The sequence below is a fragment of the Dipodomys ordii genome, unplaced genomic scaffold (genome assembly GCF_000151885.1).
Source record: "Dipodomys ordii isolate 6190 unplaced genomic scaffold, Dord_2.0 Scaffold78, whole genome shotgun sequence".
In the NCBI taxonomy this organism is placed as follows: Eukaryota; Metazoa; Chordata; class Mammalia; order Rodentia; family Heteromyidae; genus Dipodomys; species Dipodomys ordii.
In genome coordinates, this window is record NW_012267294.1 from 617,966 (window position 1) to 632,973 (window position 15,008).

Genomic DNA, 15,008 nt, shown 5'->3' on the forward strand with positions numbered 1-15,008 from the left:
AGCACTCTACCACTTGAGCCACAGTGCCACTTCCGGCTTTTTTCTTATGTGGTGCTGAGGAATCGAACCCAGGGCCTCGAGCATGCAAGGCAAGTAGTCTACTACTGAGCCACCTTCCCAGCCCCTCTTCTTTCTTCTTTCTTCTTCTCTCTTCTTCTTCTTTCTTCTTTCTTCTTCTTCCTCCTCCTCCTGCTTCTTCTTTCTTCTTCCTTTTTCTTCTTCCTCCTCGTCCTCCTCCTTCTTCTTCTTCTTCTTTCTTTCTTTCTTCCTCAGGGCCTGGGCACTGTCCCTGAACTTCTTTTGCACAAGGCTAGCACTCTACCACTTGAGCCACAGCACCACTTTCAGCTTTTTAAAAAAATTTATGTGGTACTGAGGAATTGAACCCAGGGCTTCATGCATGCTAGCAAGCACTCTACCACTAAGCCACATTTTCAGGCATTACTGTTCCATTTTCATAGTTGCAAATAATCTATTTTGGCAATATTCAACTTTATCCTCTCTGCCATCATTATCCATTTTTAAGGATTCTTTTATGCACTGACTAGATTTCAGTCAGACTTAGTGTTTATCTTGATTCATGGTAATGTGCTTTGACATGGAACATAAACTAATTGCAGGTGGTTTCTTAAAGGTCTGTGAATGCATCATATTGATCTCTCATTTCCTAGGTTGTCTTAGATTATTTCTTTTTTTTTTGTCGGTCGTGGGGCTTGAACTCTGGGCCTGGGGCTATCCCTGTGCTCTTCAGCTCAAGGCGAGCGCAGCGCTCTACCACTTGAGCTACAGCGCCACTTCTGGTTTTCTGGTGGTTTATTGGAGATAGGAGTCTCACGGTCTCTCCTGCCCGAGCTGGCTTTGAACCGAGATCCTCAGATCTCAGCCTCCTGAGTAGCTAGGATTACAGGCGTGAGCCACCAGCACCCGGCCGATTATTTCTAAGATTGCCTTACCTAAATTAGTACAAGATTTGAATTTGGGGATTATTTCTTCAAAGATTTGTTGAATCAGTGCTATAGCCATTGTAACAAATAGTGGACCTTCAAGGATAAATTAGATTTGACCCTCATAGTTTTAACTCTTGAGTTGAGTAGCTATGGCAGACTTTATTTCAAGTTCTCAGTCATTTATGCCTTCCTTTCTTTTCCCTCCCTCCCTCCCTCCCTCCCTCCTTTCCTTCCCTCCCTCCCCCCTCTTTCTTTCTTTCTCCGTTGTGGGGCTTGAACTCAGGCTTGGGCACTGTCCCTAAGATTAACACTTCACCACTTGAGCTACAGTGCCCCTTTGGGTTTTTGAGTGGTTAATGGGGGACAAGAGACTCATGGGGACTTCGAACTGTGATCCTTGGATCTCAGCCTTCTGAGTAGCTAGGATAACAGGCATGAGCCACTAGTGCACTGCATCAGTTGTGTCTTTCTTATGTATCTTAAATAGTGGTTTTTAATCTTGGATACTCATATCTAGAAAGTCTTTTCAGTCTATATTTAACAAATCTCAAGTGATATTGCTCATAAGCAATCTTTGTTACAGATGACTTAGGCCTCCTAGATAGGATGTATTTGAGATTTTGGCTTGTAATAATTTTGGCAGTAGATCAAATGCTCTAAAAGAGTTCCATAAATGATGTTTTTAAGGTTTTTATATTATCAGACTCATCCTCATTTTTCTTTGTATATGAGAGGAAGTACCAGAAAACAAAATCTAAGTTACCCAGAGATGTTTGTCAGTCCTTTTTGTTTGTTTATTTGTTTGTTTGTTGTTATAGGGCTTGAACTCAGGGCCTGGGTGCTGTCTCTGAGCTTTTGTGCTCAAGGCTAATACTCCACTACTTGGAGCCACTGTGCCACTTCTGGTTTTCAGGTGGTTAATTGGAGATAAAGAGTTAAAAAGTCTCATGGATTTTCCTACCAGGGCTGGCTTCAAACTTCCATCCTCAGATCTCAGAGTAGCTAGGATTACAGGCATGAAACCACCGGCACCTGGCCCTTTTTTATTTTATTAAAAATTTTTTTTAAAGCAGTATGTTCTTATGGTTGAGAACTTGGATACTTGTATATTTTCTCTTCTAGCAATTATAAAGTTTGCACTGTGGTTTTCAAGGCCTTATGTAATCTAGCCCATAAGAGTCCTCAGCCTTTTTTATTTTCCTTATAAAAATCTGTCTAGTCAAATAGGCCTTTTCTGTTCACCAAGAACACTACTATCTTAAGGCCTCTGCATTTTTTTTCTGTTTCCTCTTCCTGAAACATTTCCCCAGGTATGTCCCACAGCTAGCTATGCTGTACATTTAGGTCTCCTTAAATGTTACCTCCTCAGAGGTGCTTTCTTGATCACTCATCTAAAATGATTCCTCTTGTCACTTCATTACCTTCTGGATTGTCTTCATACTTTTTATTCCATACGTATGTTTATTATTTATCTTACAAGTCCAAGAATGGAGGTAAAGACTTCATGTTGACCCCTAGCAGCTTGTATATTGTCTTACACAATCAGATACTTTCTCTGGCAATAAAAATCTTGACATTTTAGCCAGGCAGCCCAGGCAGGAAATTCCATGAGACTCTTATCTCCGATTAATTAGCAGAAAACTGGAAGTGGTGCTTTGATTTAAAGTTGTAGAGTGCTATCCTTGAGAAAAAAAAAGACTCAGGGGCAGCACTCTGGCCCTGAGTTGAAGCCTGAAGACCGACAAACAACAAAACCTTGACATTTTAAATGATTGTTTAAGGGAAAAATAGTATATCATATAAATTAATTGTGCTATTTATATCTGTGTGAATGTGCCATTCCTTTGATTTCTTAACTGTATATTTTCTGTTTTTATAGATTTTGATCTTGGCTCCTACAAGAGAAATTGCTGTACAGATACATTCTGTTATCACATCCATTGGAATAAAAATGGAAGGTTTAGAGTGTCATGTTTTTATTGGAGGGACTCCATTATCACAAGACAAAGCTAGACTTAAAAAGTGTCATATTGCTGTTGGCTCTCCTGGTAAGATATGAGTACCTCTTAGTTAACTGTAACTCTCAAACAGAATACCATATTTTGTATTGGGATTTGAACTCAAGGCATTGTACTTGCTTGGCTAGCACTATACCACTTGAGCCACTCTTTCAATGCAGCTTTTTGCTAGTTATTTTGGAGATGGAGTATCCTGGACTTTTCTACTTGGACTGGCTTTGAGCCACGATCTCTGGACCACAGCTTCCTGCATTACATGCATGAGCCCCAGCCACCTGGCTAATGACACTTTCAGTATGACAATGAGGATGGAGGGATTTTTGATAGTTGTGATCATTATTTTGAGTAAAAGTGAAGAACATTAGCTAGAGGTGGTGATATAAGCCTTTGATTCCCCCTTCTTGAGAGGCAGAATTGAAGTGTGAGGCTATCCTGAGCAAAAGCACGAAAACCATTTGAAAAACTTAGTGAAATGAGCTGGGGGCGGAAAAGAGATGGGGGTGTGTGACTCAAGTGGTAGATCACTTGTCTAGCCTTATGGCAAAGAGAACAGTAGAAGAGTGACAAACTGGATTACCAACAGAATTTATGAAGCTCTAATCTTGGAAGATGTTTAAGAAAACTTATGGAAAGAATCTGAGAAGAATAGAAATGATGCAACTTTTAGGATGCCCTTCTAAGCCATAGATTGAGATTTTTCTGAATCAGAATCTAGCATTCAATTTCTTAATACTCAAGTCTTTTGATGGGAATGGTATTTTTCATGCTGATGAAAACATGAAAAAAGAATGAATTTATTCATAATTTGTAGTTTAGTATACAAATACATGAGAATTGACTCAGGAAATTCAGCAGTGGAGCCTGTGAATAAATGGAATAAAACAGTCAAATATTGTTTAAAAATCTTAAACAGATTTTATACAGATTTGCTATGTCATAAATATTTCAGTGATTTTTTTTTCTTTTCCTGGTATTTAGGCAGAATTAAACAGCTCATAGAACTTGACTATTTGAATCCAGGCAGTATACGTCTCTTTATTCTTGATGAAGCCGATAAGCTTTTAGAAGAAGGCAGCTTCCAGGAGCAAATAAAGTAAGAAAAATAACTTGACTATAAAACTAGTGTTCAAAAGCACATGTCTTTCACTTTTCCATCTTATTTCCATGCACATATTTTTTCTGTTTTGCAGTTGGATTTTTTCTTCCTTACCTGCCAGTAAACAGATGTTGGCGGTATCAGCTACTTACCCTGAGTTTTTGGCTAATGCTTTGACAAGATATATGAGAGATCCTACTTTCGTAAGATTGAATTCCAGTAATCCAAGTCTCATAGGTAGGTAGAGATTTTGGGCACTTCCACTATTGATTTGTTCATGGCATTCTGGAATTTTTACTTGCCTTTTTCACTATTGCTGTTTTCTTAGTATAACATATATTTGTTTTAACTGATACCTATTTCTTTGTAGGTCTGAAGCAGTATTACAAAGTTGTCAGTTCATACCCTTTAGCCCATAAGATTTTTGAAGAAAAGGCTCTTCATTTACAGGAATTGTTCAGCAGAATTCCATTTAATCAAGCTTTAGTCTTTTCTAATTTGCATAGCAGGTAATAAAACTTGATACAGTCATCTGGGGAACTTTTGAAATAAGATAAGCAGTACTAGTAAATGGTAAACCTTTCTTATTTTTTTAGAGCTCAACATTTGGCTGATATTCTTTCTTCTAAAGGCTTTCCTGCTGAGTGCATATCAGGCAAGTTCATTGCTTTAATATTTGTTTTAATATACTGATTTAAGGCCTCGAGTCAGGAGGAAGAAAGATCGCTTCATACATTGTCTAGTAAATGTGAGGATGCACTGAGTTTTCAGAGTGGAGGAAATTTTGGGCTGAAATTTCATTGGAATTTGGTCTGTCTATATTCTGACCTTTTAAATTGTCTTGATTTTTTAAAGGAATAAGTAGTGGCCAAAGAGACTTAAGTTTTTGGTAGAATTTCTTTGAGTTTAATCTTCAAGGAATTCTATAAAACAGATTTTGTCCTGAGACAAAACAAATTTTTTTCCTGAGTTACTTTATTTCTTGACATACTCTTTGTTAAAATGCTGAGTATGGCAGCACATACAATGTCATGCCAGCACTCTGTAGGCTGAGACAGGAGGATATTTGAGTTTACCTGAACTATATAACAAAACTTTTTTTTCAGAAACCAAAACCAACAGGGCACTGGTCACTCATACCTATGATCCTAGCTATATATCAGATCTCCTATGGGAGATCATCCCGTGTAGGAAAAGTCCTTGAGTCTTTGATCACCATTTAACCAGGAAAAAAAGCTGGAAATGGAGTTGTGGCTTAAGTGGTAGAATACTAGCCTAGAGCTAAGAGGCTAAGGGACAGCATTGCTGAGTCCCAGAGTTCAAGTTCCAATAGGAAGCGGGCTCAGTGGTGGGTGCTTGCCTCGCATGCATGAGGCCCTGGGTTCAATTCCTCAGCTCCATATAAGCAGAAAAAAAAGCTGGAAGTGGTGCTGTGGCTCAAGTGTAGGGTGCTAGCCTTGAGCTGAAGAGCTGAGCACTCAGGCCCAGAGTTCAGCCTCCACGACCGACCCCCCCCCAAAAAAAAAAATCACTCTGAGAATTGCTAAGTTAATTGATTCTTCTTTTTGTGGTGCTGGGGCTAAAACTCGATGCCTTGAGCATGTTAGCCAAATGCTCTATCACTGAGTTAATGCTTCTAAGCCTTTGAATTTTGACTGTTTTATGTTCACATAGAAGGAAAAATGACTCAGTCCTTGACACAAAGTTTATTACTGCTGGCCTAATGGACATGTGTGACTTAACCAGTGAGGCCCTTTAGCTTGAGCTTGTTTAGTATGAGATATAGGGGAGACTCTTCTCTAATGGGCAAGTATTTTGATTGGCTCACATTTCAACACCAAGTTTATAAACAGTTAAGAGTTGTTTGCTGTACTTGATATGTTGTGATCTGCAGGCATAATCTGGTTACCATTTAAAAATTAAAGTTGCCTAAACTCTGTTTTAAAAGTTCTCACTTTAGATCTTACCCAGATTTGCACAGAACAGAATTAACTGTGCCTGGTGTATTTAAAGTATTAAGACTCGTACTTACGATTCCTGCTTTTTGTGGACCTGATAAATATGTATTTCCTAGTTGTTTTTATGGTTTTCATCTTGGTCTTTTTAGGCAACATGAATCAGAATCAGCGTCTTGATGCCATGGCAAAGCTGAAGCAGTTTCATTGCAGAGTCCTCATTTCTACAGATTTGGTAATTTTCCTGTTTGATATGGGTGACTGTCTTGATACATATATTATCAGATGTATAGATTGCATCTAGTATAGATTGCATCTAGTATTTTATGTGGGTGTGCCTTAGAATACTAAAAAAGATAATTATCTTTCCAAATCTGGGGAATCTTAAACAGGTTGTTAATATATTATTAATTCTTGTTTTTTAAATCAGTTATTAATGCTAATTTTTCTTTGGGTTTGCTCCTAAATATTCTCCTGCTCTTAATTTGGCTCTTGGTTATACAAGAAGTCTCTAGTGAGCATTGATAGCCATGCTGTAATTAATGTAAACAAGTAATTATTAATCTTCTTCAAGACTTCCCGTGGCATTGATGCTGAGAAGGTGAATCTGGTTGTCAATCTGGATGTACCATTGGACTGGGAGACATACATGCATCGGATTGGTAGAGCTGGTCGCTTTGGTAATGAAAAACAAATTTTTTTTTGCATACTTTCATTACAGGGAAGGATCTATATGGTGAAGGTAGATTTGGAATGTAACTTACGTGAAAATGATTTACTATTTGATACTTTCTCTGCTTTAGGTACATTAGGACTGACAGTAACCTACTGTTGCCGGGGAGAGGAAGAAAATATGATGATGAAAATTGCCCAGAAATGTAATATAAATCTTCTCCCTTTACCAGGTACATTTTTTTGATGAATTCTTTTTTTTAAAATTTTTAATACATTTTTAAATTGTAAAAATACTGTACAGAGAGGTTACAGTTACATGAGCAAGGTAATGAGTACATTTCCTATCAAGCATTATTACTTCCTTTGTTTTCCCCCTACTTATCCCTTCCCTCCCATCTCCACAACTACTCGCCCCCTCCCTTGCCTAACTTGTAATGTTTGTTTTTTAACATAGTGTCTTGTGCATCTCATTGTTACAGTGGGTCAACCTGTATCCCTATTTAAGCATTTTGTTTTTTCCCTTCCTCTCTCCAAATTAGAAAAGTGTATATACAAGATGTAGGGCACCGACATCAAATACAGTGAAAAACAGGAGTTATGCCGTGGGGGAGGAACATACAAAGAAACAAAAAAAATCACATGGTACATTATAAATACGTTAGGGTTCCTTGGAGTTCATATTGCTTAATATCATCTTATCTGGTCATATGTACATAGCTTTTGACCTTTTCTGCTTGTCTCAGACATATACTAGTTATTGCAAATAAGGGAAACCATGGGACCTATGTTTACCAGGTACATATTTGCTACATAACAGTTGGAGTGATGGGGAAAATATAACAATAAATACATAGTGTTTATGACATGTTGGGTGTGTGTGTGTATGTGTGTGTATAAAATATATATATAAATAACCATATATATATATATATATATATATATATATTAACTGACTTAATTCTTGTGGCAGTCCTGTGAGATATGTACCATTGTTATCTATGTTATTTAGGCATAAATAGGTTAATAAAAGGTGTTAGAGCTGATAAGTTGCAAAACAGGATTGCAAGCTAGTGGCATGTGAAAAATAAAAAAAAATTCTATTACTTTGTATTCGTTACTTTTTTTAATTAAGTTGCTTTTTTTGCAATTTGATTTTCTTTCTTTGGTAAGAGTGAGTGTATTTCATTGCTTCTAAGTTGATGTGAAGGTAATTTTTGCCATATCTTTGTTGTCATGGGAAAGCATTTTTAATTTGAATACAACTTTGAAGAATTTGAGTGAAGTGTTTTTCTTTTGACTTTCTTTCTTTTTTTTTTTTTGTCGGTCGTGGGGCTTGAACTCTGGGCCTGGGTGCTGTCCCTCAGCTCTTCAGGTCAAGGCGAGTGCTCTACCGCTTGAGCCACAGTGCCACTTCCGGTTTTCTAGTGGTTTATTGGAGATAAGAGTCTTACAGAGTTTCCTGCCTGGGCTGGCTTTGAACCATGATCCTCAAATATGAGCCTCCTGAGTAGCTACGATTACAGGCATGAGCTACTGGTGCCTGGCTTTTCTTTTGATTTTTAATGACTCACTTATAATGATGTTTTTAAAATGCCTTCTTGGAAGGAGTGCATATTTGAAACTTAATGATCTCTTAAAAAATTCTTAAAAGTTCTGGCTTGATATATGTTATATGTGAATGATACATATATATTTGTATATTGAGAAATATGTATATATGTTATGTATAGTAGGTACATGACTTAGTAGAATATGGGATATGTAGTTATTGAATAATCTGAGTATTATCAAATTTTTATTTAATTTCTCTTGTTTTGCAAACCATTTACAAGTATTAATACAAATTATTTACAAATTTGAGAATGTGGTAGATTCTAGTTTGTTCTGGCTTGATAATTGTATGATTTTTTACAATTAAAAAAAGTTCATAAACTCAATGTCCTGATTTGCAAGATATTTTACAGTAGATGGTGTTTAGATTCTGTATCAGATGTTCTAGAACTCTCATTTCTTTCTATATACATCAGTTGGTGATCTGATATGAGGAAGAATAAATTGGACATTGGTAGAAGAGGGTTAAGAATCATGTAGGATTTAGTATATAGCATCTAGTGATAGAAATAAGGTTTGCTTTTGGATGATGGAAAATGCTATATTTGGATCTTTATGTAATGTTAACAGAGCCCTGAAATTATGAGGGAATGATAGTGATGGTGTAATGGCCTGAGAACTTGTGTTACAGAAACCTGTTAGATGAATTCTGGGGGCAGCTCTAGGCGGAGAGTTGACCTGGATGAGAGAAAGTGTTAGGCCCACATTAGAATCACATTTCAGTGGTTAAACACCTCATGGAAGAAAAACAGCAGCAACAGGCAAGAGCTTTATAAAGCTGGGATTCAATATATCTTGTCTTCCTAGGATGAAAAATATTTGCACTTTGGAAAGGTTGAATCACCAGAGGAAGGAAATAGTCATATCTGTTTGGAATAGAACATTTAGAGAGTCAAATCCAGCAAATTTAAGAAGAAAAAAGAAAGGAAACAGAAGAACAAAGGAAAGAAAAGAAAGCTAGGTGCTCGTGGCAACACTGAGCTGATCAGGAGACTGATCAGCTGATCAGGAGACTGAAGTTAGCCCAAGCTAGCTTCCAGTGAACCACCAAAAAGCCAGAAGAAGAACTGTGGCTTAAGTGGTAGAGTACCAGCTTTGAATAAAAAAACCCAAGGAATAGTACTCAGGTTCTGAGTACTGACCCAGTACTAGCTCACAAAGGAAAATTAGAAAGTTTGTTGGTACTATAGATCTTTTCATAGTCATATAGCCTTGCTTTTTTTCCCTCACCTGTAGAGGTGGATTGATTTTTTTTTTGTAAGACTATAAAGTAGCAGATTTAGGTGGATGCAGATTTAGTATTGTAATATTTCCAAGTTGATAGCTTTGGGTGGGAGCATAGTTGATTTTGGAAGACCTGGTTTTGTTGTCAGTGGCAAATAAAGGAGGGGCTGGAGAGGAGGACAGGAAAGATGGGAGTTACTACATGGACTTGTATAGCACTCTTACAGTAAGCTTCTGGAGGAAGCGTAGGAAAAGACAGCTAAGTGAGTATGTGATTGGTGAAAAGTAGCTTGAGAATTTTAATCTTTGTTCTTCCTTTTATGTAGATCCCATTCCTCCTAGTCTGATGGAAGAATGTTTGGATTGGGATGTGGAGGTGAAAGCTGCTATGCATACGTATGGTTTAGCAAGTCTACCAAACCAACCACCCAAAAAGCAAACTCAAAAAGTAGAGAGGACCTTTCAAACTCCAAAAGCTCATGGTAACCACATGACTTCCTCTAGACATACTACTGTATCTACACTATCAGTCAAATCAAAAAATGCCAAACAAAAACTTCCTGCGAAAAGCCATTCAGAGTGTGGAATCATAGAAAAGGCTATGTCACCGAAAGAACCAGGGCATGGCATACAATTGGAAGAACAAATGAAGAATTCTGTTCAGCCTCCTGCTGAAAACGCCACCAGTAGTCAGCATCAGGACAAACAAGCTTTACCTGAGTCACTCCCCAAAATTCCTTGTTTGTCATCCTTTAAGATCCAACAGCCATGTACTTTGACTTTTGCAGAACTGGTGGAAGATTATGAGCATTATATTAAGGAGGGGTTGGAGAAACCTGTGGAAATTATCAGGCACTACACAGGTCCTGGGGATCAGACTGTGAACCCTCAAAATGGTTTTGTGAGAAACAGAGTTTCTGAAGATAGAGTACAGATGTTGGCAAGTAGTAGCCAGTCCGGAGACTCGGAGAGTGACAGTGATTCCTACAGCTCCAGGACCTCTTCCCAGAGCAAAGGAAACAAGTCCTACTTAGAAGGCTCTTCTGATACTCAGCTGAAAGACTCTGAATCTACTCCTGTGAATGGCCATACCTCTTTGGAACAACCTTTGAATGGAAAAGACATTCCTACTCCAGGAGAGTTACCTGAAATCCAGATAAAGGCAAGGCATAAAGAAGGGTCTAACCAGAGATCTAAGCAAAGCCGGAGAAACTTACCCAGGCGTTCTTCATATCGATTACAGACAGAACCCCAGGAAGACGGTTGGTATGACAGCCATAGGGAAACCCATCCGAGTTTTTCTGATACCTACCAGGATTATGAGGAGTACTGGAGAGCTTACTACAGGGCATGGCAAGAATATTACGCTGCTGCATCTCAGTCATACTATTGGAATGCCCAGAGACATCCGAGTTGGATGGCTGCCTATCATATGAATACTGTTTATCTACAAGAAATGATGCATGGTAACCAGTGATTCTAGGATTTACTTGGTGAGAGGAACAAACAATTGATAGTTGGATATCCATTCTCCTTCACCTAGAGCAGAGTAGCATATAGATGCATATTTGAGGAACTTGAAAAGATTCAAGGCTTTCCACTGGGACACATCTATTTTTCAGATTATTTTGACTTGCTCCAGGTATATTACCTCTCTTTTTGAAAGAAACTTCATCAAATTCTCAAAAGACAGTTTTGGGGACAAACAACAAAGATCCCAAGGTGCCATTTTCTGGAAGCTGTTTCCAAAAGAAACATTTAAAAAGATGACATATATACCACTGTTTACTTAAATAAAACAGCTAAGATTTGAAAGTAATGTTAACATACACTGTGGAATTCTTTACAAATGGATTGGGCTGTTTTTCCATGTTGGTGCATTCTTGAAGAGATTTGTATCTTGGTAGATCCTTTAGGTTTAGCTAGTGAAGAATATTTGAAGATAGCTTCAGATTTAGACTTGATTTACTCTTATTTACTTCCAGTAAAAAAAAAAAAAAAAGTCCCCAGTACAGCAAATGTAGCTTAATATGGTGGCATTTATTGTTCACATTTTAAATGTTTTTATTCTTGAGATTTTTACTCAACACATTTTTACTGTATGTTAAATACAGTACAGGTAATGCTCTATAGCTCTATAGGAAATTACAGGAACAGCTCTTGGATTTTTTTTTTTTTTCTGGTGCTACGGGAGTTTGAACTCAGTTTCATATTTGCTAGGCAAGTACACTACTACTTGAGTCATGCCTCAAGCTTGGTTCTTGGATTCTTTTTTATGATTCTGATGAAGGCTATAGGTTGACTCCAGAGAATTTCTCATTCTATAAACACAGAACTGTGCTTGGAATTTAAAAAGGTTCTAGACTCTCTGAAGTGCATCTGTGAAAAGAACTGACCCTCTGCTGGTAAGCAGGTGGAGTTCTAGCAGATAGTAGGCAGTATTTTTGGAAGCTGGATTTTATTCTACTCACTTTTCACACACTATGTCTTAATGTGTGTGTTCTAGAAAGTTTTCTTTAGTTTTTAATCTCTAATGCTATGGTCAAGAGGAGCGCTCCTTTTTTCTGAGATATAGTGCACCTATAAGTTGTGGTTTAGAAAGTTGTATTTGAAGCTTTTTTTTTTCCTCTGCCAGTCCTTTTTATCACTAAGCTTTAGTTCTCAGATCTTTCTGTGAACTAGGTTTGTGTAAGAACTCCTTATTCACTTTATAAAAGGAAAACTTTAAACATACTCATCTAGGCAATGTAAACACTTTCTTGGGTAACACTCCTTTTTGTCAGCAAACACAACCATTGTCATTTTACTGAATATCTCTAGCAATCTTTTTTTTTTCTTTTTTTTAAATTTATTGGTTGTGGGGCTTGAACTCAGGGCCTAGGCACTGTCCCTGAACTTTGAGCCACAGTGTCATTTCTGGTTTTCTGGTGGTTAATTGGAGATGAGTCTCACAGACTTTCCTTCCTGGGCTGGCTTTGAACCACAATCCTCAGATCTAATCCTCAGAGTAACTAAGATTACAGCCACTGGTGCCCCACTAGCATGCAATCTTTCAATTTGGATTCTTCTCATTTGGAATTGTCAGTGTATGTGTTATCAGTACTGGGCATGAATTGCTAAGTTGGCAATAACAACTGTAAGATAGCAAATTCATGGTCTGGTATGTTATTAAAGTTGAGATTTTAATTATATTTAAGATTCTGTCATTGCTATATAATTGAACTTACCTCTTTACCCTTTCCCCCATAATACTGCAAAGTTTATAGTTTGTCATTGCTAGGTGATTTTATTTAGGATCCTGCAGCATCTTAGAGATGAGGTTATCCATTAGTCTAGAAATTAATTGGATTCTTTCTTTAGGTTTGTCTTATTTTGTGTTTGCTCTTTTCTTTCTGTAGAAAAATAAGTTAGGTGAGCATATGGTATAAAAATGCAATTGCTTTGCTCTTTATAGTTATTTACCAGGAAAGTTTTAGCTGTAACCTTAACTAAGAGGTAGTTCCAGGGCTAGGTAGCATGCCTGTTATTCCTCCTATTCAGGAGGTGGCTTAAAGCAGGCCCAGGCAAAAGTGAGATTTTATCTGAAAAACGAAAAGCAGAACAACTTGGGGCATGGCTCAAGTGGTAGAGCCCTTGTCTAACAAGCTGGAGTACAAGTTCAGCTCCCAGTAACACCTACCTCCAACCTGGATTGAAGACCTCTGTCACCTGTACATGACCTGTCGAAGTAGAAAAGACTTATGGTTGGAATTGTCAGTCTCGGTTCATGTTAGGAACCATAGGTAGGGTGGTTTCATTGGAGATCTTTGTTATGTCATGAAAACCTAAATTTGTAGTTAGGTTCTTCTATTATGTACTTTTAAATCTTATACCAGTCATTTGAACTCTCAGGGTCCAGTTTTGTTGTGAATAAAAATACCCTGGAGAAGATTTTTAGGTTCTTTCTAGTTCTGTTATAGGACTCTTTTGAAGAGAAAATATTTTCCTGTGTATGGTACTGGAGTTTGAATTCAAGGCCTCAAGCTTGCGAGGCGGGTGCTCTATCACCTGAGCTACCCACCTCTAACCCTTTTTGATTTAGTTATTTCAAGTAGGTTCTGTGTTTTTGTCTGGAGCTAGCCTCAGACCACAATCATCCTATCTGTGGTCTTCCACCCTGGCCTATTGAATTGAGATGGGGGATCTCAATCAATTCTTTGCCCAGGCTGGCCTCAGAAGTGAGATCTGGGTCTCTGCTGCTCAACTAGCTAGGATTATAGGCAGAGCCCCTGTTATCAGCTTTTGTTTTTGAGACAGGGACTTACTCTTCGTCTCAGGCTAGTCTCACACTGGCTTACTGAGTGCCGGGACTACAGATATTCATTGCTGTGCCTGGCAAGAGAAAATAGTAAAAAGGAGGATAAAATTTATGAATATAGAAAGCCTTTATAAACCTGTTATTTGGGTGAGAGCTGATTATAAATTGGTTAGACATCTAAATTTTCAAGTACTGTTCAATCAGTATACTTTATTCATATTTAACTTCAATTAGGCTTTCATTATTAACCTAGATTCTTGAGAAATCCACATCTTTGGATAATTCTTAGAATACAAATTATCCTTTTAAGTAATTAAAAGATATTTCCTAAACGTACTAAGCTTTTAAAAAAACGTGGTTTACAAGTAATTTCATTGAACACAAGTGGTAGTTCTTGTGGGCAAGTATGTATGAGATCTAAGGGAGTACTTTAGCTGTTTTTTCTCCCTAAACCTAAAAGTATGTTAAACTTCAAATGTAGAATTATATTTTTGATAGCTAGTGAAATCATTACAAGGTTATTTGCTTGTTTTGGTGTACTTTAAAATACTTTGTTTCTGAGCAAGCACATATATGCTACTGGACATTTAGTGCTTTTTTTTTCTTCTCAATATTGCAGCTTGAACTTAGGGCCCTGAGCTTGCTAGGTAAGAGCTGAGTCATATCTCCAGCCTCTATTTTGTGCTTCTTACTCTTGAGATAGAGTCTCACTTTCTGCCCAGGAGCACACCTGGACCATGCTCCTGTTTATTTTTTTAGGTCTCCCATTGTAGCTTGGATGACAGGTATGTACCACCATGCCCAGCTTCTCCCAATGAGATGGTGTCTTGTGAACATTTCTATCTAGACTGGCTTGGAATTGTGATCCTCTATCTCAGCTTCCTAAGTAGTTAAGCTGACAGGTGCATACCTCTTGGTCCAGCCAAGGGTTGAAAGGGGTCTTGTAAATTTCTGCTTAGGCTGTCCTCAAACTGTCATCCTCCCATTTTCAGCCTCCCAAGTAGCTAGGACTACAGGTATGAACCACCAGCACCTGGGTTTTCATTTAGTGTTTTTTAATGAAAAAGGAATTGCTCAATGCCCATCTTGGGTCCAGTTGATTTGAGTTATGGATCTGTGGTGACACCTAGTGGCTGCTAAGGATGTGGACATCAATGATTAAAATAAACCTCAGCCAACTTCTAA

At 37.8% G+C, this 15,008-nt stretch overlaps 1 protein-coding gene across 1 annotated transcript in view; it reads left to right on the top strand.

Moving 5' to 3' along the window:
• The window catches only part of Ddx20 (DEAD (Asp-Glu-Ala-Asp) box polypeptide 20), a 12,935-nt gene extending 1,590 nt beyond the window's left edge, over nucleotides 1-11,345 (top strand). The window contains exons 3-11 of the mRNA XM_013024758.1: nucleotides 2,827-2,995; nucleotides 3,944-4,058; nucleotides 4,156-4,298; nucleotides 4,432-4,570; nucleotides 4,658-4,716; nucleotides 6,169-6,251; nucleotides 6,591-6,696; nucleotides 6,820-6,921; nucleotides 9,853-11,345. Of these exons, the coding sequence (XP_012880212.1) occupies nucleotides 2,827-2,995; nucleotides 3,944-4,058; nucleotides 4,156-4,298; nucleotides 4,432-4,570; nucleotides 4,658-4,716; nucleotides 6,169-6,251; nucleotides 6,591-6,696; nucleotides 6,820-6,921; nucleotides 9,853-11,003 (2,067 nt within the window). The 3' untranslated portion in view covers nucleotides 11,004-11,345. The remainder of the gene's footprint in view (nucleotides 1-2,826; nucleotides 2,996-3,943; nucleotides 4,059-4,155; nucleotides 4,299-4,431; nucleotides 4,571-4,657; nucleotides 4,717-6,168; nucleotides 6,252-6,590; nucleotides 6,697-6,819; nucleotides 6,922-9,852) is intronic.
• Nucleotides 11,346-15,008: the final 3,663 nt, after the last annotated feature.